Source organism: Contarinia nasturtii, unplaced genomic scaffold, assembly GCF_009176525.2.
Source record: "Contarinia nasturtii isolate CC-2019 unplaced genomic scaffold, AAFC_CNas_1.1 Cnas_scaffold_220, whole genome shotgun sequence".
NCBI lineage: Eukaryota > Metazoa > Arthropoda > Insecta > Diptera > Cecidomyiidae > Contarinia > Contarinia nasturtii.
Window position 1 is genome coordinate 923386 of NW_022197577.1, and position 25742 is coordinate 949127.

The 25742-nt window shown below is 35.5% G+C and overlaps 1 protein-coding gene across 2 annotated transcripts in view; it reads right to left on the minus strand.

Moving 5' to 3' along the window:
* Positions 1–99: 99 nt before the first annotated feature.
* Positions 100–25742, minus strand: part of LOC116337053 — a 32718-nt gene continuing 7075 nt past the window's right edge. The window contains exons 2-7 of one of the 2 annotated variants that reach the window (XM_031761346.1): positions 1959–4526; positions 1700–1837; positions 1401–1608; positions 1158–1330; positions 1013–1067; positions 100–891 (exon numbers count right to left, since the gene is read on the minus strand). In XM_031761346.1, coding sequence (XP_031617206.1) covers positions 803–891; positions 1013–1067; positions 1158–1330; positions 1401–1608; positions 1700–1837; positions 1959–4526 — 3231 coding nt within the window. In that variant the 3' untranslated portion in view covers positions 100–802. Of the gene's footprint in view, positions 892–1012; positions 1068–1157; positions 1331–1400; positions 1609–1699; positions 1838–1958; positions 4539–25742 lie in introns of both variants that reach the window. The other variant, XM_031761345.1, reaches the window with a different exon arrangement.

The following is a 25742-nucleotide window of genomic DNA, read 5'->3' on the forward strand; positions in this document are numbered from 1 at the left end:
AAATATCTATATTGTTATGGATCATTTAGTTCTGTTGATTAAAAAAAATAAATAAATAAAACAGCAACAAAAAATCAATCAAAAAAAGATCAAAGTGTGTTTTCTTTTAAATTCTGATGAAACAAAACTTTATTCTTATTCGTTTGTTTCGTACATTTTACAAATTACACAATATTATCTAGCTTAAATCGGGATCTACCGTTTGTATTTGCTGAAGGAATTTTATGATAGATAAGCATATCGTTCAACAATTGGACCAATAATGCGTAAGTTTCATCAATTTTATGCTGTGTAAGAGACTTAATTCCTTCTTTTTTCGTAAATTTTATTTTATTTTGGAAAATGATTTTTTTTAAATGAAATTTCACAATTTTGACTCATCAAAATTTACTCTTTTTTCTTTCTCTCTCTGATTTGCCAAAGAAAAATTTCACTCGGCACTTTTTCGAAATAAAAAAGGAGTAAATATTTTATGAGTTTGTCAGTGAAAATAAATATTTGAGGAAGAAAATGTGGTTTCTCCATTCTATTGAACATAGTAAATGAGCTATTTACAAAAATCATTATTATCGATACAAAACTAAAATATTAAAATTTTAAATAGGACAGAAGATACATACTAAAATGGCCTTAAATTTAACAATAAAATGTTGTAGATTATGTTTAGCATTCGTTGTCGCTCCCACAGTTATTTATCTCTCTACGGGATACGTTTTTGGCGCATCAAAATTATTTTTTTTTGTTAGAAGAATTTTTATATGTGTGGCTTTAAAATTAGGAATTGGCTTTGTGTGACCGATTTTTAAAGTAATGAATCGATCACGTGAATTACACCGTTTGTGGCTGGTATATTTGATGAAACCATCTGCGATTCGTTCACTTTGATTTTACCTATAAATTTATAAACAGTAATTAACAATTTTTCAAGTTATTTATGGAATCAACTTGATTCAATCGAGTAAATGATGAGAGTGAGAAGTGGAAAGAGAAAGAAAAACCAGCTATTTCATACCATTGTTCACTTTTTGCAGTGTGATTGCGTTGCCGGCTTGCAATGAATCGCGCACCTGACAAAAAACAAATCAAAATATTAACGAATTATAGAAACAATCTCTAATTTTTCTTCTTTTTTTTAAAAGAAATGGAAAAAAACGTACCTGATAGAAGCGCATACCCGATGAAAAGAGTGTACCTGGCGTCACGTGTCGCATAACCAATTTATGGGCTGTTGCCTTATCCGTAACCATTAAGTTGATTTCTTCTTGTGTATGGTTCGAGAAGGCCAAGTCGGTTGGCGCAAAAACGGTATATGTTCGGCCACTATTTGGATCTATGGAGAGAAATCAGTAAAAGTTAAAACAAATACTGGATTTGAATGTTTTGTTTTTTGCTTCATGTACCTTTGTTTTGAAGCAACTCCGTTAAACCAGATGAGAAAAGTGCGCGCAAAAAGTTTGTAAAGCGACGTTCTCGATCACTTTGTAATGTTTGCAGAATGTCACCCACGGGAAGCGGGAACATTACTCTGTCCACCGAATGGGCAACACCTTGTGGAATGATAATATCTTTTTTCTCTGGCAATACCATTGCACCGTTAATTGTTGTTATCTAGGAATAGACAGTTTCGTATTATTTTTTTTTCATTGATGGAAAAAATCTAGTAAATTGAAAAGCATTTTTTTCATTTTTTTTTGCTCACCTTAACATCATTCCATTCGGTGTCATGCATATTGTATTGATTCACACGCAATTGCGTTCCCGCCAAAGAAACACCAGTCATTTCGTCTTGCAAAGCCGAAATCTCAAAGTATCCAGGAATTACGTGATGCAAAAGTAGCTGCAAATAGAAAATTCATTAGACCCATCATATTTTTTAAATATTTTTTTGATTATTCAATGTTATTTTTCCTTTGAAAATATTCGATGTAACATTTTTCAATTTTCATCATCAAACTTACTCCGCTCAAAAGTCGTGGATTGCTCTTAAATTTCTCTTCGGCGCGATCCGGTCCGCCCAATTGAACCAATAAATTTTTGAATGCTTTATCTGATGGTGCGAATAGTGTGTATGGTCCGGTTTCATTAAGAATGCTATCCAAACCCGATTGTTTCAAATATTTGGCCATTGCATGTAAACCATTATTTTTCAAAATATTTATCAATTCCGATGATTGTGTATTCGTTTCTGGTGGACTGGTGGTTGGTGTTTGAGCTTGTGCGGTGACAGTATTAGGTGAAATTGATTGTTGTTGTTGTCCGGTTGATGCAATGTGATTGTCTGAGTATGTTGTGCTCAACGAACGTGTTGTATAAATTGATCGCGATGAAACTGTACGCGGTGTTGATGTGGGATAATGTGAACTTGGTGATGCGGTCAACAAATTCTCTTGATCTTCTGTTGGATCGGTGGACAGTGTTGAATATGGTGATACCGAGCTAACGAATGAGAAAGTTGGCGATGGTGTTGCGCTGGTCATGAAATGTGTTGAAGGGCTACTGCTATCATAAATCGTATTACTGACATACGATGTAGATGCTGGTGAACTGGATTGAATGGGTGTTGATGGTGACAAAGTATTTCTTCGTACATTGGCTGGTGGTAGTTGAATTTCACCATTCTTAATGCGATTTATAATGCTATCAACTTCAGCACCTTTAGTATGGGCTTCCTTTTCACCATTGGCTTTAACACCTTGCACTTTGTACGAACCATCATTTTGTTCTTCCAAATAAACAAATGTCACTTTCTTTTTCTGTGGTAAATTATCAACAGGTTGAAGACTACCATCGGTCGATTGACGAATCACTTCAAAGTCGGAGCCGGGCGGGATAAGACCCGAATCGGCAGCATCTTCGATCAATGGTTTTTGATCAATCGTTTGTGCCTGTCCACTTGGTTGCTCCGCTAAAATGGTTCCATCAGCATTCAATGGTGTTGCTCCCTTTACAAGATTTGGATCAGTTGTACGAATCACCTGCACCTTTTGACCATCTGGTAAAACTAAATCCATTGTAGTATAGTTTGAATTTCCCAAATCGGCCGGTTGATCGGCCAACGCCAATTTTAATTGTTTCAAAAGATCACCACTTGGTTTGGTTGGTTTTGTTCTTGATTTTTTCGTTGTTTTATCATCGGCCTGTTTCAATTGTGTATACAATTTATCACGATGTTGCAACAGCAATCGTTCAAGTTCATCTTCAGAAATGTCACCTTTTACATTTGATCGGCTCGCTTTGACACGAGTTGTAGTCGATGATGCAGCCGCTGCTACCGATTCGGTTATTGGACTTGGTGTTGTTGTTGCTTTTGTCGTGGTTGGAAATTGTTTTTGATAATTTTGAACGGCTCGTTCGAATTGTCCAATTTCATACGGGGATACTAAACGTCCACGGGTTATTGGCGGAAAGAAATTGTTCGACGGTCTTTGTTTCATATTAACAATGCTTTGTTCTTTAATGCGACGCTGTTGTTGTACAAAATCTTGATGTTGTTGACGTGCTTTGGCCAATTGTTTTTCATAGTTTCGTTGAACAAAATGTTCGTGCTTTTGAATGATTTTTTGTCGTTCGACGAATTCTTTGTATCGTGGATCTTCTGGTCGTATATCACCGAAAAATGGTGCATTATTTGTTGCGGCCGGCTGATTGAAATGAACGGGTTGATTTTGGAATTGATTGAATTGTTGCGTTTGAACCGATGACAAAACGGGATTTTGTACGAATTGAACGTTTTGAACATTTTGCTGGTGTGCATTTATCTGATGCAAATTTGGTTGGTGCGCATTTACTTGATGCAAATTCGGTTGGTGGCCATTCACTTGATGCACATTTGTCTGATGTAAATTGGCTTGATGTACGTTTGGCTGATGCACATTTGGTTGATGATGCAATTGATTTTGTTGCAATGTTTGAACGGGTTGTAATGATTGACCGCTAAATGTTGGCTCGGGATTTGCTTGTGTTGGAATTACCGGTGCTGGTGGAATAACTGGGAATGGTTGTGATGGTCGGAAAACAACATTAGCATCGCCTTGTTGATTTGCTACCGAACGTTGGAAAACTTGTTGTGGATTTCGTTCAAATAGTGGCTGCTGTGGAAACACAACATTATTTTGCGGTGCACCATTAAAGTTTGGAACGAAACTGGTCTGTGTATGATGTTGTGCATGAAGTTCATTGGTTCGAACATTGTTTTGACTACGGAAACGACCTTGCAATGCTTGCTGTTGTGGAACTTGTGGATTTAAGAAGGAAAATTGGGGATTTTGTGCGGCTTGTATCTGGAACACCGTTGTTTCCGTTGGCAATTGTGATTGCAGCGATGGTTCAATCAAAACATTTTGAGCGATTTTCTGGCCGAAAACCTTTTGCTGTTGATTCGGATTGAAGAGATGATTTTGGGTGGCAAAGCGTTGATGCTGTTGAATATCGGTCAAAATATGGTTTTGCTGGGCTGGCGTCAATTGGCGTCTGGTGCCGCCACTAACCAACAATGGAGTTTGTTGTTGTTGTTGTTGTTGCTGTTGCTGTTGCTGATGCTGTTGCAAATGAAAACAATATAAAAACGGTTTAATGAATCATTTCAATCGAAAAATGCCGGAAATTAAGCATCAAAACATGTGATTAACTCAAGAAAGTATCGTCCATTTACAAAATTTGTAGTGCGGCTCGAATAGTATGCATTAAGAATGGAAATGACGGATTAGCATTTCAAATTGAAGACAAAAGCCAGTCAGATGAGCTCGGAAATAACTCATTTTACAGACTCTTTTACGAACAATGGCATTCAATTCAATTAGATTTTTTGTTCGTTTGTCGCCTTCGAACCGTGTGTGTGTGTGTGTGGGTTCACTTTTATCAACAAAACAGCCAATAGGCCACGATACCCTATTATTTTGATGAATGAGGTAGTTAAATGCGCCACGTTTAATTTATACGCAATCGCACGGCCGAACATTTTTTCGCTTCTGCGATTTTATTTGGTTATTCAAGCGATCGTTTCGAAGCAATAATTAAATTGTTAAAGAGGAAAAAAAACGATACTCGACTGTTTTAAGAAACGACTTCACTTTCGATTGCAGAACCAAAAGAAAGATGGCAAAGAGAAAGAAACCTATGATCTAGAGTTGAATGGATAGAGCAGAAGAAACTAGAGACAAACAAAGAAGAGTTTAACGCATTTTCAAAACCGTTGAACCTTAACTGTGAGCACTCCGCTCGACGTATGAGTGGCAGCTTCAAAACCATTTGAATAGTTCATACAAGTTCACATTGTATGTGTTCGGCTGAATTTGATGTTGAGTTCAGTGAAATTGAGATTGTATAGGTCTTCTTCTTCTCGTTTTTCTTTTGTGGTTCGAATGCTCTGGCTCAATGAAAAGCACACTTGTTCCCTTTCAATCTTATGTTATCTTATTTTCTCATATCTTTTCATCGATTTTGTTGATCGCATGCGCCATGACTTTATATCATGTATCGTTTCGCTGACACTCAAATCTGAATACAACACCATGTGTCAGCACTCAATTCACAAAGTGAGAAAATGAAAATAAAACAAAAAATTATTTAATTTCACCGTTCATTTGAATATGAAATCATTTTGGGTTTTTTTTCTCTGCCTTCATTCATTTCGCTAGTTACCGACCTAATGAACAGCTTTAGCTTTAAATGATGATGAGTGTATTACGTTTGAATTGGATGAGAATATATAAAATTACGTCGATGCAAATGAATAATAATTGCATTAATTAAAGTTGCGAAAAAAATCGAGTAAATGTAAAACAAGTCATAGGATAATGAAAATGCATAATCTTATTATAATTCATATATATTTTTCCTCTCATTCATTTGAAATTTAATGAGAGATAAAGAAAGAAAATGATTTCGCGTGAATAATGTTCATCCAATTTATTAACGGCAATCAACAAACAAAATATAGAAAATTACCGAGTGTGTGAGAGACAATCGTCAATTGATTTCGGTTCTCATGGGTGCAAAAGCGAGAGAGAGAGAGAGACTTAGCGCAAAGAGATTTTTTTTTCTTCGGTGAAGTTTTTTTTCTCTTTGGTCAATCAAACGAAAATCCATCTCATCGTGTTCATTCGAACGTGGCCGAATGAATTCAATTAAATATTCTCGATTGGCTTTCGATTCGGTCAATTGAAAGTTAGCATTGCACCTTCGAAAATTTCGTTTTCATCGAATCATCGAGCACAGTCGATTGATTTATTTTTCCCTTTTCTCGGACGACAAATCATTGACTGGGCTTTTTCTTGTCAATTACGTAAAGAGATATAATTTCATTAAAAAAAAGTCGATCCGATTGGCTCGAAAATGTAAGGGAACAAAAAAAAATATTTTGTAAAAAAAAAGAATTCATTGACATGTGGGTTTTTGCAAGATAGAGAGAGAGAGTAAGATGTGAAAACAATAGTCCGTATCAGTATAGTGTAAAATGGTGTGGTAATCAGTTTGTTTTTAAATGGAAAGCCATTTCATGACGGATGCATATTTTCTCATTTTGCGGAACTTTTCTCCGCTTTGTCTCTAAATGATTTATATTGTTCGTCAATCTTTTTTTCCCAATTCGCTGTTATTATATGCACGTTGGCTGTTCACAGAACCGTAAATAATCTTCGGTCTTTTCGTCGTCGCTGTAAGTGATTGCATGTTTGCAAATACCGCACAATTTGTGCACTAATTATGATTGATTGTTGTGTGCGTAAATAGTGAAAAATTGGCTTGATTAAATGAAAGAAACTTGTAGGTGCCACAAATTCGATACGGCAGTTCCAAATTTTGCATTGAACATGTGTATAAGCGGTATTTATTAAATAGCATTTATTAAAAAAGAATTTTTTTAAATACAAATTTGAACAATGGATACAAATTCATGAAAGAAAATATCAATTTTGTATGGTTTCATTCGAAACGAAGCGAGCATTCATTGAACAGTAAATGTATTTCACTTGAAGAAGATAGAGAAGAATATGAAAAAAAAGAAGAAACTATTAAGATGCGTTCGACAGCCGATGCCGATTTTCACTATATCATGCTCTAAATGGCGCAATGTGTTTTTCTCTATCTTTGTAAAGTGCGTTGCATGTTTTTACGATTCTAGTTACTTCATATATATTATTTTATTTCTACACTTTTAAACAGTAATTGACCGAACAGTTCTCATAATTACTGCATACACACAATCAATTGAAATTGATTTCTTTTCCGTCGATTTTCTAAAGTTCATAAGTTATTATATGCGTTTGCAATGGGCAATTTAACAAAACAAAAACAAGACTCAATTGAGTTGTTTTTTTTTCTTTCTTTACGAAGAGAAGCTTCCAGCTATTCAATCACAAAACCATTATTCTGCGCTATAAATCGCACCAATCGAGATCCAATCATAATCACGAATTGATAGAGAGAAAGAGAAAATACCTTCCGCATGCATTATTCAATAGTTAGGAACATACAAAAATAAAATGTCTTAAATCCGTAAGATGAACTTTTCCGCACTGTGATCCACGACATGTATTTATTACAAATCTTTTACTCAAGTAATTCACGAAAAACTAAATCTGACATTAGTTTTAGATAAAAATAATTTTCGAAGCACTTTTCTTACAAAAACTACTAAAGATGGGAATTTTGGTATCGGAGCCATGCCTATATGATATCGTTATCATGTGAAAATTTGCAGAGGTTATTTTTTTCACAAAAAGTTAACATTCTGAAAGTTTGAAGAAATTTCAATGCATATTAAGGGTACTTCTCATACAAAATTTCGTTTTAGAGCGAAAAATCTAAAATTTTGTTCGGGAGGTGCCCCTAATATTCGTTGAAATGTCTTCAAACTTTCGGAATGGTATTTTTGTGTGATAAAAATAACCTGTGCAAAGTTTCAGCTCATTACGATATCATACAGGCATGGCTTCCATACAAAAATCCAAATTTTTCGAATTTTTTGTATGAAAAGTGTGTCGAAAATGAATTGTATCGCAAAAATAACGTCATATTCGGTTTTCTCGTACCCAAAAACCCCCCAATACACATTTTTGAGTGTTTAAGAATACATTAAATATCACTTTTGAAAGAAAAATTGAATTTTTCCCATGGATGGACATGGGCATCACACCAGACATGACACTTTACCCTGTCAACCAAAGTCGCTCAAAATCTAATGGTTTCTATTCCTCGGCACCCCCAATCATCCTGTGAAGTCAGATTTTGAATTACTTTTCTTGTTTGAAAGTTATCGTGTTAACAAATTTTTGCGTACAGGGTACAGCGTACAGGGTACAGGGTACAGGGTACAGGGTACGCACATACATTCGGACATCGAAAAAACGCTAGATTCGTGTTCCCTGGCCCCAAAAACACCCAGAAAACACATTTTTTATGGGTGTTAATTTTTCGACCGATTCCAATACTTTACCTTACACACTAGGTGTGTGCGGAAAAGTAATAAATGGCCCGCATAAATGTTGCCGAATGTTTTCGTAATCTATCCTAAAGCATGCTGAAAATTGTTGCAATTTTGCTTCAAACAATTTCCATCGCAATGATCCAAAAGTGTCACGCGTTATTAATGGCAATCATTATTTGCAAGTAATTAAAATCGAGTTTGGCAAATTGGTAAATCGAGAAAAAGTCCACTGTACGCATTCAACCTTGAGTGCAAGTGTTTGATGAAAACCGGTGCACTTTGAATAATTATACAAAAGTGTTCTTGCATTCACTGCGAATTCTTTTTTTTTCTCGCATTTTGTCTTCAAAGACATAACCGTTCCTGCCACTAGAAAACGATTTATTCTGTTCGGTTGTTTTTTGTTGTTCAAAGCCGAAAACAAAGTATTACATTTACAATTCATTAAACGTGTACGTGCGCACTTCGGTCGAACGACGGCTTTTTTAAGCGTCTAGAAGACAAATTCTCCTTTCACTTTTTAGCATGGATATTATGCAGTGTGGCACATTCATAATTTGCGTTCGCTAAGATGAAGTGAAGAAAACGACCCAACGGGGTAAATCCTATCTGATCTATTTAATCAGCTGCAATTTTTAAACGATTTTAAATATTTTATGCGCCGGACGGTTTGTTTGTAATACCTTTTTTTTCGGTAAGTGTACCTATTTTTCGGTTCGCGTAATGTGTAATAATGGTCTACAGGTTTCGGTGCATCGACACCAAAATGGCACAATCTCGCTCAGCTGAATGGAAGCCGAAAGAAAACAATAAAAAACCACATCCGAAGATGATTGTATGCAAAGCAATCAATCGCTGTAAGCGTATAATTTTGTGATTACAAGCGGTTTCGGTAGTTTAGCTTTTAAGGTGGCCACATCCCATTTTACGTACGTGGTTTGCACTCATACACACTTTATATTCAGTTCAGCATCACCATTGAAAAATTAAAAAAAAAAACGCACATTGAAAGCAGAAAATGAAACGGCATTGATAACAATAGACTTTCGACATGGAAATCAATAGCGCACACCTAAAAGCGTCGAAATTGCAATTGATTGACGATGCATTACTTATCGCTGGTAAATTGTGCTATTTTTCCACCGCAATTAATTTACAGCAGCCGCGTAATACAGCTAATAATAAAACGTTTTGTTACCACCTAATTTGATTGCGCGGTTTTTTTTTGTCTATAAATCGAATCTATTGTATTTTGTGTATTGATCAATACATGGCACGTTTGAGGAGAGAAAGTGAATGCATTTAGAAGTGTAAATTAATTTTCGTTTATTTGATAAGATGAACTGCATTAACCTCATCTATTTTTAGTGTTCCTCAATTTTGAGATAAACAAAAGAGATAAACAGGCGATTAAACCGAATGAAACTTCGCCATCGATCAATTTTTTTTTAGAAAGATATTATTACGAAATTTAAAACTAAATAACATTTTTTTTGAATGGAACACGTCGATGTGGTGGCATTTTTCTTCATAATTTATTAAACCCGTTTATGCGATACCGTCAATTGTGTGTTTCTTTAAACGCTTGCGCGATAATAACCGAATGTGCTGCTTTTGTGTTGTAATAGGTGCTGCTGCAAAAATGAATTTTTACTATCGTACGATCGATGATTCGGCAAGAAATTCGTCCCAATAGTGTTGGTTTCATCGATTTCAACATTCAAACCGCAGCACGTAAAGAAAAAATGAAACGTTTCTGAAAGCATAAGCGATCGACTACTGATGCTAATAATGCAATCGAAGCGAATAATTTGCATGGAATTGATTGTTGGCCTGTCATGTCAATGCAAATCAAGATTAGTAAATCCGGTAACATTAATTCATGGATATCCGGTCCCCGCATCAACGTCACAAAGTAACGAGGGTATGCAAATCATTATTGTCGACGCAATCGTACAGATCAGAACAACAAAACAAAACAAATGAAGACGAAAAACAAGCGATAAAAAGGATGTTTACATAATACAAAACATGTGTCACTATCTTTCATAATAATTTTCGAGCCAAACACCATATTTACGACTAAGAATTTTTCCATCACGCTTTTTTCCGTTGCTATTGTCGAACGTGCATTTGTTGAATATTTGGTTTTTGTTGTCGAGTTTTTTTCTGTGTTTGTCATTTCATATATAATTATGTAATGCCATACATTTTCCAATGATGGCAAAAAACGCATGGCCTTGCTTTGAAGAAATTATTTATACTCATTAAGAGTTCTTGTCTCTTTCTGTCTTCCACGTCGAATTATTGAATGAAAACTTTGAAACAAGAACGTTTAACAACCTTTGAAATGATTTGTCCTAAATCAATACTAAACAGCATGATCACGGTGTGCTTTGTATGCGAAAATAATATTAAGTGGCGTTTTCTTGCTTCACAAAAATAATTGAACGTCTTTTCATTGAGAGAGAGAGAGAGAGAGAGAGAAACACAAGCATAAGCACGGTTATTGTCAGATCGTGATCATTATTGTATGCTCGCCATTCAATTCGCTGTTGGATGTAATAATTTGGTCAAATCGCATTGAATTATTGGGTATGTTTATATTTATTCTTTCAACAATTCGCGATTTAATCGCGCACCCAGTGAAAATTGAACAACATATATAAGAATCGAATCGAAATCTATTGAATAAATTAATCGCCCGTTTTTTCAACCAAAATTATATTTGCTGATTTATTTATTGTTTTTTTTTTGTCTGCAAATGTTTTTTTCTTCATTTTTGTCTTTTGCGATGAGTTTTTTTCTCGCTATTTTTATGCATGGCGATCACGTTTTGATGCAAAATATTGGTAACGAATCGATGGCCTATTACATATTTTCTTTCTTCAGTCGATTCATTTGTATTTTCATGACGATTTGTTACGAACGCACATTTACATAATTTTATGAAGAAAAATGTACAAAAAAAACGAGTAAACAACATGAATTCAGCGCAAATCGAATTATGCATTTGTAGAAAATGATCATGATTAAATTTCCAATTTATATGCTCGAAATGTGTGTGTGTGTGTGTTCAGTTGGCTATAACGATGGTGATCGTACGGTAATAGTTCGGGTGACTGACGCCAAGACCGGCACATTTAAGTCTCTTTTTTTTCATATTTGCCTCGGAAAAAAAATGTATATACACAAAACAAACCGCATTTTTATCCGTCATCAATGGCCCGTCGCTTAATCGTTAACAAAACGTCAGTTTTATGTAGAAATTGTTGTTTGTTTGTTTTTTTTCTTTCTGTGTGCATAGAAATTAAATGAGCCAACTAAACGTACATCGAATAAATCACTTCAATGCGGTTTTACGCTTTTGTCTAACGATAAGCCTTTCTTTATGTCATAACTCATTTGGTGTGTGTTTTTTTTCTCTTCGTTATTTTTCAGCTTCTATTTCACCTAAAAAAACAATACTGCAACTCATATTAAGTTCGGTGAATTATGTCCTCAGCGGAGCAAATGCGGTTGTGAAATGTGTACCAGCACAACCGAGCGCAGCAAACATAAAGCGATTTATAATTACATGCACCCATTCCGAAAGGGATTTCAAAAAACACGAAAAAAAATGAATTTTTGTTAATTTTGCCATCTAATTATATTTCGAATTTAATGAGGTTCAAACATTATTTCGTGTTTACCAGCCCGCCCGAATTGACACACAATTGACGTGAATAGATAATATCGGGTTTTTTTTACGAGAGCATGCAAGATACATCGCACAATTCCATTCGCGCTGGATGAAAACGTGTATTCACGATTTGGTTACACCAACACCCATGGAATTGGATTTGTTTTTCAAAATCCGTGAAACATTTTCCAAAGAAAATTTGTATAATTTTTGGACTTGTTTTTTATAGTTTTTCTTTTTTGCAGTCGGTCATTCTGCAATCACATTTGGTGTGCAATTGCGACATACATGGTATTCGGTGACACAATTTCACGGTAGTGAATTAACTCGATTTAAATCGATTAATACTCCCGATTGCGTCATTTCAATTGGATTGAATTCCTCTCGGGTGAAAAACGACGTGGACACACTGGACGCTTAAACGGCAATGCAAAAAAATCAATGATTTATGCTCTGAATTAATGTATTTCATTTATTTGCGATCAATACACTTCTCAAGCAAAGAAAAAAAAAACATTGCCGAAAAACAATTATTCGATTAACGGTGTTAACCTCTCGTGGATTGCTTAAAACCGTTTAATACAGTTTTTTTAGGTTTTGTCTCAACTTTCTATTTGCGAAATGATCGAATTTTTGCCGGCTGTTGACAGAAATCGTTTAACTGGAGCTGATCACTCAATTTGGTTCAGCAGCGCCGATCGTTGTTGAAGACAGAAAAAAGTTGCAATGAAAGAACAAAGAATGACCGGAAGCACTAGAAAAAGATACGATCACGTTGAATGGGGTCTTAATGAAGCACTGCATTAGAAAATAAATGTAAATGATTTGAACCCGTCGCGTCTCGCGTCGCCTTTTTTTGCTTTCTTTCAGTTCGTAATTACCAAAAATTAATTGAAATTGGACGACGAGCGCAAAAGATCAAATATACTATTAATGTACATTGTCAAATCGCTTGTTTGATTTAAGCAGCCAAAGAAAAATGATCATTTTTAAGTGGAGAAAAAAAGGGAATTGGCTTGAATGAACCTTGCCATCACAGAAGCTAATCAAAGCAACAACAAAAAAAAACCAACGAAATAAAAAAGAAAATTTTTGTGAACGGTAAATTTTTGTTTTCGGAGAAAGTGCCATCGAATGTATGAAAGGTGTTTGTGCGCGCACAGTGGTTATAAACATAACATGTGTTAAGTCAAAATACGACCAACTAATAAAAAAAAAGCAAACTGACGATTCGAATAAAAAAAAACAAACCAACAACAAACTCTCATGCATAAAACATATTACGATTAATAAGCCAAATTTGCACACGAAACAAAGGTAAAAAAAAACCGCAAACGAAATGGAATGGAAAGAGACAAGAATGTGAGAATTTTTTTTCGGTTGATTCACTGTTGATCTTTTGTGATTGCGCATTAGTCTACTAGTTGTAGCTACTAAATCCCCCATTGATGAAACAATTCACATGATTCACTGAGTTCGAGAAACGATAATAGTACATAGTGGAAGAAAAAGGTGTCCATTAAAAGATGCACGAAATTGAAATGACGAGCGCATTGCTGCCGCAAAGAAGAAAGACGGCACTTCAAAAAAATTGTTTACTTGAGTGGGCATTCGATCCCAAAACAACATTTCTTCTTGTGTTTTTTCTTTCAAATCATACTGCTAAATTCAAAAATTGTAATTGTTTTAGTGGCCGTATAGTTTCAATTCGTCAAACAAATCAAATCATTTCGGATTTGTCTATTTCTTTCGACTTTCTTGTTACCTTTTTTCTTCGCTCACACTCTATTTTACCTGCTGTGTCTCCGAAAATTGTGAAGTCTGCTCGTTTTTTTTGAGAATGTATCAATTGTACGTGACTAGATGACTTTGGCTTATTCGAAGGTTTATTGGCACTTCGTGAAGGTGAAAACAAATCAGAAGGAATGTGATATTGTCGATTCGGACTAAACAACCGCAAAAAAAACAACTTTCTTCGGTGAAACGAGGAAAAGCCGCATTATAGTATTTTTCAGACATATACTGACAGATATTGACACAAATGAGAATATGTTTGAATAAATCTTATACACCTTGCGGCCATAACAAAACTATTAACGATGATAAAAACAACGATATGACAGCGAAGAAAGAAAAAATCAATCCGGTATCTGTTTAAATCGTTCGGTGCCGGTTGCATGTCGTCGCTCGAATGAACGGTCATTAACTGTTTTTTCGGCGAATCACAGCATAGAATCATAAAATACTTTTTGACTCGTCTACAGTTTTTTTCGGTTTCACTATTTTTGGTATTGCGGTGTTGTCTCACGGCAGAATTATGCCCGAAGATTGATGACAACATTTAGTGTGCCACATTCCATAAATCATCGTTAAATTGAAAAACAGATGAAAGAAACAATATTAACGATTGGTCAAAATCTGTTACATCTTGTAATGATATTGTTCATTCGATAAATGGACACGACTGGTTCTGTTTTTAGTTGTAATTTGGTTGTTATTGCGTCGATTGATCAACATTAAAATAACATCAACGGGTGTGCTCATAATTGATTCTCTTTGCATAATAACCCAAATGAAAAATGAACGCTGTTCGACAGAATAAAAGCATTTTCAATGCGATCAGATATATATTTAATCTTGAGCTAAGTGCCGTGACTCCTTGTCTCGTGTGTATTGTTGCGTAATCCATTAAACTTGAAACAAAAGTTCATTGCGACAAAAAAGAAACAACAACAAAACCATGCACGAAATGGAACCAACATAGAAAATACAGCAGCAAAGAGAGATATTTTAATTACTTTCGCATTGCGAATGAGATCTTGTGTTTTTTTTTCTTTTAACATCGCAATTTTATCGCTCACGTTTCATGTTTATGACACTCGTGTGTGATTACATTTTATAACGGGGTAAGTCGACAGAAAACACAAGGCTTTACTTTCCGTTTCTCGGATGTGTTTATAATGTCATCGTCGAATTTGAATAAAAACACGCGAGATACGGCTGATTCGATCATCACTTTCGCGCAAAATTACTTGTCATGAGCGATTTATAGACGAATGATATAAATAAGTTCATTGAGTTCTGTTTACAACATTCAGCTTGTATAAAACAAAAACATGTCCATTTTCACTCAGACACAAAATTTATTTATGAAATCATCAGACACAAAAAAAACCCTCACATGATGCCGAATAATCGTCCGACTCATTACGAAACTCATTACAGGCTATCAACGTTTGAAAAAATAACAAAAAAAAACCAGACAGAAGAATAAAAAAAATCGAAAGACGAAGAGATAAAATCACAAAAAGAACAAGATCAATTTCGGGGCGAGAGTGAATCGAATCACTTTGTATTAAATGAAAAACCCCGAATAATGTAAATTACAAATTATTACTATGCGTTAAACGAGCATCAAAATCATAACTGGCAGCTGATGAAAAAAAAAAGAAAATTAGAACAAAGCCTTTCTTTGTAAAATCCAATTGCAAATTGGACAATTTCATATTCCAAAGACCAAATCGCTCCGGAATTATGAAGTCGCCTGTGGTAATCATATAGATTTTTATGGGCTTACAAGGTGTTTCTTTCTTTTAAAAAAAAAATTGCCTTTCTTTGAACGCCACCTAACAAAAAGTGGAAGTGTGGAAATGTGAGCTCGTTTAGACCCACTTTGGTATTTTCACGTGAAAAATTGTAATGCGTGTACAATGTTTTTTCTTCTTCTATTTAATCTATTTGAAGTATCAATTTCAGTTTGTGGTTTTGTTTTCCAAATTGGTCGAAGTCGAAATTCATAATACATGTGGTGTCAGTATACTTTACAAAGTGTGAATGATGCTTTTTTCATAGATTTGATTGAGTGCGATAAAAAGTGATGACCTGTTGGTACATTTTCACATTGATGCTGTTGTTGTTTTTATGAATGAACTTTATTCACGTCATTTTTATTCTTCTCACGAGCCGCTCTTTAAAGCGAATTCCATTCTTGTGTGTGTGTGTCTGTTGTTTCTGAATTGGTGAAGAAAAAATGAGCTCAATATTATTTAGTGAAGAACAACAACAGCAATATTAACGTTTCGATGATCGGCATGCATAATTTTGCTATGAATCGGTTTTTTTTCTAGCATTTTTTTGTGTCTCTTTCTCCATAGGTCACATTTGCTGCGAAATCGATGATTTCTATACCGTAGCGTGGAATACTTTCAGATTAGAGGTTTTTTTTCTTCTTCTTCGGAATAATCCGTCATATTATTAACAATATGCGGTGGAGACACACATATAGAAAAATGTCAATCGATTGTAAACGATCTCACGATAGCTGTTTTTTTACTTCTTCTTTTTCTTTGAAATCGAAAATGGTAATATGATTCGTCTTTCACATTTAATAATAATCAAAGAAGAAAAAAAAATTCTATCGATTCGAAATGAGAGTCTGTCGGTTTTGAGGCTTCCCGTATGTAATTTGAGTTGAAGCTTTTAATGAACTTCAATGGATAATTGAGAGAAAAATTACACCGACAAAAAATGAAAGTCTTTTTCTTCTTCTCGTGTGTGTGTGTGTGCACAAATTGGGATTTACAGTCGCCATTAGTTTTTTCTTTTAATTTCGTTTGACAAAACAAGGCAATGCATTGTATGTGTGCGTCGATCGTGCAAATGTTCGATTTTTTTCTGTTTAATTCAAAGACAAAAATAATAATAGTGACGTCGTGTCTTTGTGACACTCTAATTGCTGTGCGATTGGCCAACAGAAATTAGCGAATCATAACATTTGCATGGTGTAATTTCCACGTATTGAGCAAATTGATCGCAATTTTCAATTTGGTGTGGTAAAGGTTGTGTGATTTGTGTATGTGCAATTGTTCAGTGTAATTCACACTCAATTATCATAAATCATTGGAATACGAGGGTTGCTCCATAATTTTTTTTAAAAACATATATAACACAGTTGTTTTTTGTCGAAAATGGTTTTATTGTTTTTCAAAATATTCCCCGAGATGATCGATACACTTTTGCATTCGATGAAACCATTTGTCATAGCATTCGTGCCACTCCGAAACTGATATCTCCAAAACGTGTGTTTTGAACGCTTCAACTGCTTCTTCTGGTGTCGAAAATCGTTGACCACGTAGTTTTTTCTTCACGCTTGGGAACAAAAAAAAGTCATTGGGTGCCAGGTCAGGACTGTACGGTGGATGACCCATCAGTTCGATGTTTTGACCGGTCAAAAATCGAGTAGTTTGAAAAGATGTGTGAGAGCTCGCATTATCGTGATGAAGAATTATTTTGCGACGGTGGTTGTTTTTTCTTATTTCACCAAACACTTCGGGCAAACAAATGGTGGTATACCAATCAGAATTGACGGTCTTACGATCCTCTAGTGGAACGGTTGCCACATGACCACTTCTCCCGAAAAAACAGGCGACCATTCGCTTCGAAGTGCTTCTTGCTCGAACAACTTTCGTTGGGTTATCTTCATTTTGGAAGACCCATACAGTCGACTGCTGTTTCGTTTCGGGCTCATAGGCATATATCCACGATTCGTCACCAGTGACGATTTTATTAACGTCTTTTGAAGCACCACGATTGAATTTCTTGAGCATTTCTTTACACCAACTCACATGAGCCATTTTTTGTTCATCGGTCAATTTATGTGGGATCCAACGAGAGCAAATCTTTTTTACGGCTAAATGTTCATGCAAAATTGTATGTATGCTGTGGGATGAAATGCCCAAAGATGCCTCAATCTCACGGTAGGTCACATGACGATCTTCCATAATCAGTTTTCTGACAGCATCGATGTTTTGTGGCACAACAGCCGATTTTGGACGACCTGTATGAAACTCGTCTTTGAGCGAACTACGACCGCAACGGAATTCTCGGTACCAGTTATAAATTGTCTGAAGGGTTGGTGCTTCATTGCCAAAGGCCAAATGAAGTCGATCGAAACACTGTTGTTGAGATAATTTACTTCGAAAATCGTAGTAAATCATTTTACGAAAATCTTCACGTGTAAAATTCATTTTTTTGTTGAGTCGCAGTTTACCAGTCACTGTAAACAATACAAATAGCGTTCGTACGACAAAAGGTTCAGGGCACGAATACATACCAAAACATCAAACTTTACGAATATGACAATGGTTTACATCGGGCAACACTATAAGTACCATTTTAAAAAAAATTATGGAGCAACCTACGTATTCATAACATATGCACTTGATGTACGATTGGCGATGGAAGCCATTCGAACCGGCTTTTTAGCCGTTGGCTCGAATTTGCATCGCATTGCGATTAATTCGCATCACATCATCATCATCATCGCGAAGAGCATATTTGAAATCAATGAAGATCTTGGAGGTTAATCTGATTACTTTACTGTTTTATTTAATGATTTATCCGTTGGCTATCTCATTTGCCACAATCATCTTGTGTGTATGTGTGATATATTCTCAATTAATTTAATTATAGCCGAAATCTTCATCGACTGACTGTATTACTGGTATTTGATTTATAGATAACACGGTGCCTTTGTATATCGATGATTTTACACTTTTGTTGCGACGTCGGTAATTTAACGCCTTTTCTCGATACCAATATATTTGTATCACCTGCATTTGTTCGGTCCATAAAGTTCAAACAATAGAAGAAAAATGGCATTTCAAAGATGAAAAAAGCCTGTTAATCGTTTTTCGATGCGGTTTGGTGAATGTGTCGTTTTGTTTTTGATTATATTTTCTCGGTACAATCATTGTTTTTTTCTAGACAATGTTTTTTCTCTCATGAGAGCTTGCTACCGTCAAAGAAAGTATTTGTTCGTATATTGAAATCGATATTCTGTCAAATTAATTTTCTTTGTCACTGAACCGGAAATCGACAATGAAGAGATGTTAATTAATTGTTTGTCTTCATCTGTTTTGACTCGGCCGAGCTAATTTTATGATGGTAAACATTGATCTCTTCGTCTATGACAATTTCTCCGCCGACCGATCGTGAGAGAATGGAAAGCAATTTATGCTGTTTGGCGGTCCGAGTAAGCAAAAAAAGACTCATTTCATCGAAAGAGCTGTCACATTTTTTTTTCATCAAAAAATCAATTGAATATTTCCGGAATTTGATTGAAATACAACCACTGCCAATTTAAACGACCAAAATTCCCGTTGATCAAACCAGCTCGTGCTTTATCACATGAAATCTGATTCATAATTTTTGTTTGTTTCTTTATCATTACACATATTTTCTTAGGGCTTCAATATTTCACAGCAGTGAAAGAGACTCCATGGAAATTTATGCACATTTATTTTCTCTACATTACAGAATTCATTTGTCTCAGCTGAATTATCAATCAGTTTTTTTGTTTTTACTTTTGCTTTTGTTTTTACTAAAAAGTGTATATATATATTGATTCCGATCGAATCAATTTGTTAAGTTGAATTGTTCGCTGAATAAAGAAGCTTCGCATTCCATGGAGCAAGCAAGCCGAACGATGAATTTTGCATGGATGTTGTTTGTTGAACGATGATCGAACGTTCATTAAAATTTAATAAGGAAAAGTGATATTGTTTGCCGACAATTTTGTATTTTCTTCTTCGATGTTCGATGCTTTTCGGATTAATTTGGCGGCAATGTAATCACGATATTAAGAAAAGCCATTGATTGTGCTGAAGCGACGACGACGACAACGACGAATAGCATGAACAAGCATCGGTACGACGATCATCAGTATAAAACAGTTGATTGTTTTCTTTGTGCCTTTAGTTCGCTTTAGTTCAAATATGTTTTCGATGTTTTGATTGATTTGCAATGCGAGCGAGATGTGCGGTACACGGCTCTGCACATTCGATCGACCATAAAAGCCGCGCTAAGCACGTAACTTCTTCTTTTTTCTACTATCTCGATTTTCTCAAGCGTAAACAATTCTTGAACATGAATCTATGTATCTCATCTGTTGTGGTGGTATTCGTTTCTTTCTATTCTTCATCACGTTTTGTTATGCCATTTGATTAAAATTCAACAATGGTAAATTTAAAGGGAAAACATCATTGCAGAAAATTATAAATCGTTTTGTTCAAGTTCGTTTGAAACTGAAAATAATTTCATTGCGGCACTCCATTGAAAGTGAAAATTCGTAATCAAAAAGACATTTTTATAGTGACCATTTTACTTTTCATGAAGGTCTTTCACTGTCGGACACATCACACTTGGTTTGGCCACTTGGTTTCGGGGCGTCCAATTATGCCGTAAAACACAGTGGAATTGAGTGATTAATTGTAGGCTCACCGTGTGCGCATTATTTTTTCTCTTTGAATAAAATACCGCACGTACACTCACGCACATTGTGGTTTGATGAATAACGCGACTAGGCTTCTAGATCACGTTCAATAGAGATTTCAGTGTGCTCGCACAGTGAAATTACATGTGCGCGAGCGCTCTCGTATAAACATACTGTTTTTTTCGTATTTGTATTCAAATGGCCAAAGCGTTTGTTTCGATTTTCATTCGCCTCGCTTCAATAACAAACCAAAACGAGATCTTCATCACATGCGATGATACAGCTGAAAATTGTTCCAAACGCATCTGTGCACTTTCGGCACCGATCGTATGGGGCTCGTTTGAAACACTAATAATCATGATTCACACAAACATTCAGCAAATGATCCATTTGATCTTGTTGCTCAATGGGCATTATTAAATGAAGCAGCGGCAACAACAGCTTCTTATAAAGCACAGCAAATAAGATAGAGAGAAAAAAAGGGTAACAACGATTGCTACAAATAAAGAGAGCTAGAAGCGAGTAATTTACTGGTCGTTAACAATGAAAATACCGATTTAACCCATCAATGCTAAACAAGAGAAGAGATAGAAATAGAGAGAAAACGAGCAGTCATCATCACCAATGAACCATTTTCATGTCATGCAAACATGTTACGACGAAAGAAGAGCGGGAGGCAGAGAGAAAAAAAAAATGAGAGAAAATGGCATTGCCATGATGTGCAGTTAATGATTAAGATAATTTCACAGTTCAAGCGATTTTTTTGAGGAATGCCATGATGAATTTTTTTAATTCGACGCGAATATTTGTGTCAAGTGCTATAAGGTTATGGAAATAATCTGCGAGATTACATTCGGTTCCCATGCGGCTTTTTTTTTGTTAAAAAGGTCCGGCATTCATTCAATGCCATGAACATAGGTATAAAAAAATATAAAACTAATAAAACGCGCACACGCCTCAAAAATATATATGCATCGATCAGAGTCGATGGACAGATTGGTTTTGGGAACAGAATGTCTGCGTGCGGTTTTTTTCGTTCACTCAGTAAATCTCCATCAATGATAGCGGCGGAAACAGAAAAAGAACTTGTTAATAGGCAAGTCGATTCATTCAGTCCGTTGAAAATAACGGAGATCGAAAAGAATGTGAAATATACATTTACATAATTTATAAAGCGAATCTTGTATAAAATATTATTAACCCAGAAAAACATAAAGTCGAATGATCGCAAAGTCATAAAATGTTCTGAAAACGCACTCAATAAATTTTTGGTTGTGGTGGTTGTTGTTGTTGTTGTTGGTGTCGTGATAGTACGATGTGGCTCATCTGCAAATCGACCGTTGAAAAGTGAAAAAGCGGATAAATTTGTTTTTATGACAGGAAATTTCTTTTCGTTAATATATTGGGCACCGTTGCTTTTTTTTACAGTTGATCTTAGTCGGTCACTATTCAATTCGAAAAAAAAAAGACTTTATATTTTATCGTTTCATCTGTGAAAACCTGTTCTTCTCTTAATTTACGTTCTGTTCCACCTTTCGATTGAAATATTTTCGCGTATGAACATGTGTCTCTCTCTCTTTATCTATCTCCCGTTCGTCGATTGTCCTCCTTATTTCATACATGTGTGTGTGTGTGAGCCACACACTGTGTGTGCACTTGTCAAAATTTCTGAGAATTCGGCTGCGCCCTGCCAACGAGCGTGCGCGCACTCTTCGAATCGCTAATTGGCCTACGAAATCAATGAGAATGATCTGTGGAATGCACGAATACTTATCAAAAAAAAATCCCCTATCATTTCAATGAATCTACAAAAGAGAAATGAATGTATGCCCTCTTTGCTCCTAAGTTATCTCTCAAAACTGCAAATTTCTATTGCGAAAAATGCAACACACCGAACGAGCGTGCGTTCAACTTTGAAAGTGAATTATGGCATTTAAAAGATGTGCACAAAATGAGAGCCATTCAACTCTCATCTCTTCTAGTTAGTCAGCTTTTTGTTGCTTGCACGAACCTACGTCATTTTTCGAAGGAGCTTTCGAAACGGCAAAGTGTCACATAATCATATAAACACAGTGCATAGTGACAGTCACTCTAAAAAATTGTGTGACTTCGTTTTCAGACTCAAAAATGTACAACAATCTAAACTATATGTCGACATTCGGTCGTTTAAACTAATAAAAATGTATAAAAATACATCACTTAAAAATATGAAGAGAAATATATGAGAAAAACATCCGAATGATATGATTCAAAACTACAAAAAAAACGATGATGATTTTCATTAGGCTCCCAACATTTTACCGTCACTTTTCAGATTAAGCAATTTTCATACACATCAAATTCATGCCAACATAATCATCCATTTTTGCTTAAGTGCATCAAACACACAAGTCACATTGAGAGTTTCGTTGCGAAACGAATGAAATAGAAAGAAAAAAAAACGGTTAATTTTAAACGTATTTCAAACGTTCATTTTTCGCCTTCGTTGCGTTTTAACTCTCGGAGAGTAGAGAAAAAGACAATCCAACATTCACCAAATCACATAGACACAACATGCTTATTTGATTTAGTTATATACATTTTTTGTTCGCACCGACTTAATTTAATTTAATCACAACATTTGATGCGAGCGCATTTGCAGCGAAGAACCAACATTTCGAAATAATAAATATAAGTATTTGGTCGTTGGATGTTCAGAGAGCGACGGATTTTTTCATGGCAAAAAGTAAAGCGAATTTTGCAGTAAAATAACGACCACCGCGCCAGTCTGCAATGGGTGCGATAACTACAATAATTAGATAAGCAAAAAATGCGCCAAAGTGCATATTCGCTTCGTTTTTCGAGCATGCAGCAGTTGTTTATCGGTTGTCGTCAACGTCAATGGATGGCATACATGGTGTGTCAGTGACGCAGTTTCAAATTACATGTGAATCACTTTATTTATCAAACGCTTCATGGGTGTACTAAAGCATCTATTATTTTCTCCGATGAACAAGAGTGATCTCGCACTCATTTTCTGTGAAATTCTGAGTTTGGCGTTGATTTTTTTCTGCGCTCTCTGTAAATTGGAATGCTTTTAACGTATTTCCCTTGTTCCATCTCACTTTCTTTCTGTGAGCATGTTTGTTCAATGGTTCCAGCCACAGCGGCATCTTCACAATTTGACTATCCGAGCCCATTGTGAGTTTGCGTGAAAATGTGTAGGCGCGCGCGCAATTCCACAAACAATAACATAAATGAATGAACGATTAAAAAAAAATGATCAAACGATTTACATTATCAAACATTAAAAAAACAAACACACACAGACGCCCATTTATCATATTATTTTTTTCAAATTAAAAATGAAGAAGTAGCGTACGAAAATAAAATTAATGCAAAAAGGCATTTTGGCATCTTTTAGCCAATGGGAAAAAAAAATCCCACGGAATGTAATGAGGAAGTTAAAAAAACATTTATTTTTTTCTTTCTTTTTTTGAACGGAACATTTGCAGACAAATAATCAAGCAAATCCAATGAAAGTGAGAAGCGCGTTCGTATCAGATTCGAGTTCGCCGCCTAATTCATCTATAATTTAAAATCTTTCGTTTTTTTTTCTCTCACTCTGTGCGATCGGCATGTGTTTGTAGGAAGTTTCTTGTGGTTTTCGCGATTTTGTGTGATGAGAAAACAAAGGTGTTGAGAGAAAGAGACAAAAGGAAGAAAATGGTAGAAAGGGCGAAGAAATACCGAGCCACGGAAAGAAAGACAGGAACAGAAGAATGAGAACGACAGAGCGAGAGAGAGAGAGAGAGCCAAAGACAAGAGAGTATTGTTGCGTGTGGTTGGCCAGATGATAAAACGGTGGCCAGTCTCGAAAGTCATGTATGAGAATGGGTCCGGTTAAGATAATTTTTCGTCGATTGTTCATCTGTAGCGCACTGGAGATTGTCTTGCAGAATGGTCCGGCTGCAATTTTCATTTGCGATGTGCGATGAAACTTGCATTACGTTAATGACGATGATTTATGCCCTGAGTTCGTGGTTGTTTGAGAGTGAAAACCAATTCACAATCGCGTGTGCTGAAATGTGCAAATTCGTTGTGGTCATTGCAATATATTCTCTAATATAAACTGTCATGCATTTTATATTTGTATTTGCCCACAATTGCTCATTCTTTTGTCCGTTGCTACTCTACAATGAATTGCCACATACAGATATGAACCATATTTTGCCAAAGCGAATCAAAGACAATGAAAATGTAAACACAAATTGTGCGCGTGGAGTAGCATATTCGTCGTGAGATCACACAATGTGCCATTTCATTTAATTTCTTTCTGTCGGTCTCTCTCTCTCTCTCTCTTTCGCTGTGCGCCTGTTTTTTGCTTCATTTCGCAGTTGCCCAGCTTTCATGCACGTGTAATTGTGATATGTAGTTTGGCTATTGTTATTCGCCATTGCATTATGTGTTTCGATATTATCACTGCGAGCGCCTATTTTTGCATCAAAACACTTTTTGTCGTCGTCAAACGTTGATTTCAATATGTTTTCATCTATTTTTTTTTTTGCTCTCTATCTCGTCTGCTTCACTTCCATTTTCGCGGCAATACATTTTATTTACTGTCATTTTGAATTGTTGTTATTTAGCTTGTGTGTGTGTTTTTTCTTCTCCTCTGCGCCCAAAGATTTCGAGAGAAAGAGAGCGGGCGCGCTGTTTTGCGTCGAAAATAGCGTGCACTTTTTCACATTCGCTCGTCAAGAAGCTTTTTTGCATAATAAACCATAAACGGACTTACCAAATGGTAATAACAGCAACAATATTCGTAAATGTTATAAAATAATGGCAAATAATCACATTTACTCTATAGCACACCGTTAGTGTGCTTTAGTTTTTTATATGAATGTTATGCAATTTCAATTGAATTTTTTTCCACTGCTCGAATGGAGCACGTTGTGTTGTTTTCATACGATAATGTTTTTTTCTTGAAAACGTCAAAATAATTCTTGGAAATTCCGTTAATTTTTACGATAAACATAAATTCATTTGATTGAGACAATGGCTCTAGAGAAATATTTACAGAATATACGTAGATCCCACCAATTTTAATGCGATTTGTCTTATCTTACGGGTTTTTTTTGCGATTAAAATGATTATTATCGATTGCTTATGAGACCCGCATGTTCATAAAGCATGTTTTTTTGCTTGCCGGAGTGATGTAATGAGCATTAAGACCTCTCGGCTTGAATGGATTCAATTGAATTGAGGTTTTTCATGATTGATCAAAGAACAATAATAAATGATGAAACAATTTACCATATTGAGGCGGAGTACTCAAGTGCAAAATATATAAAAATATAGCAAATGCGATATAACTCATCGAAAAT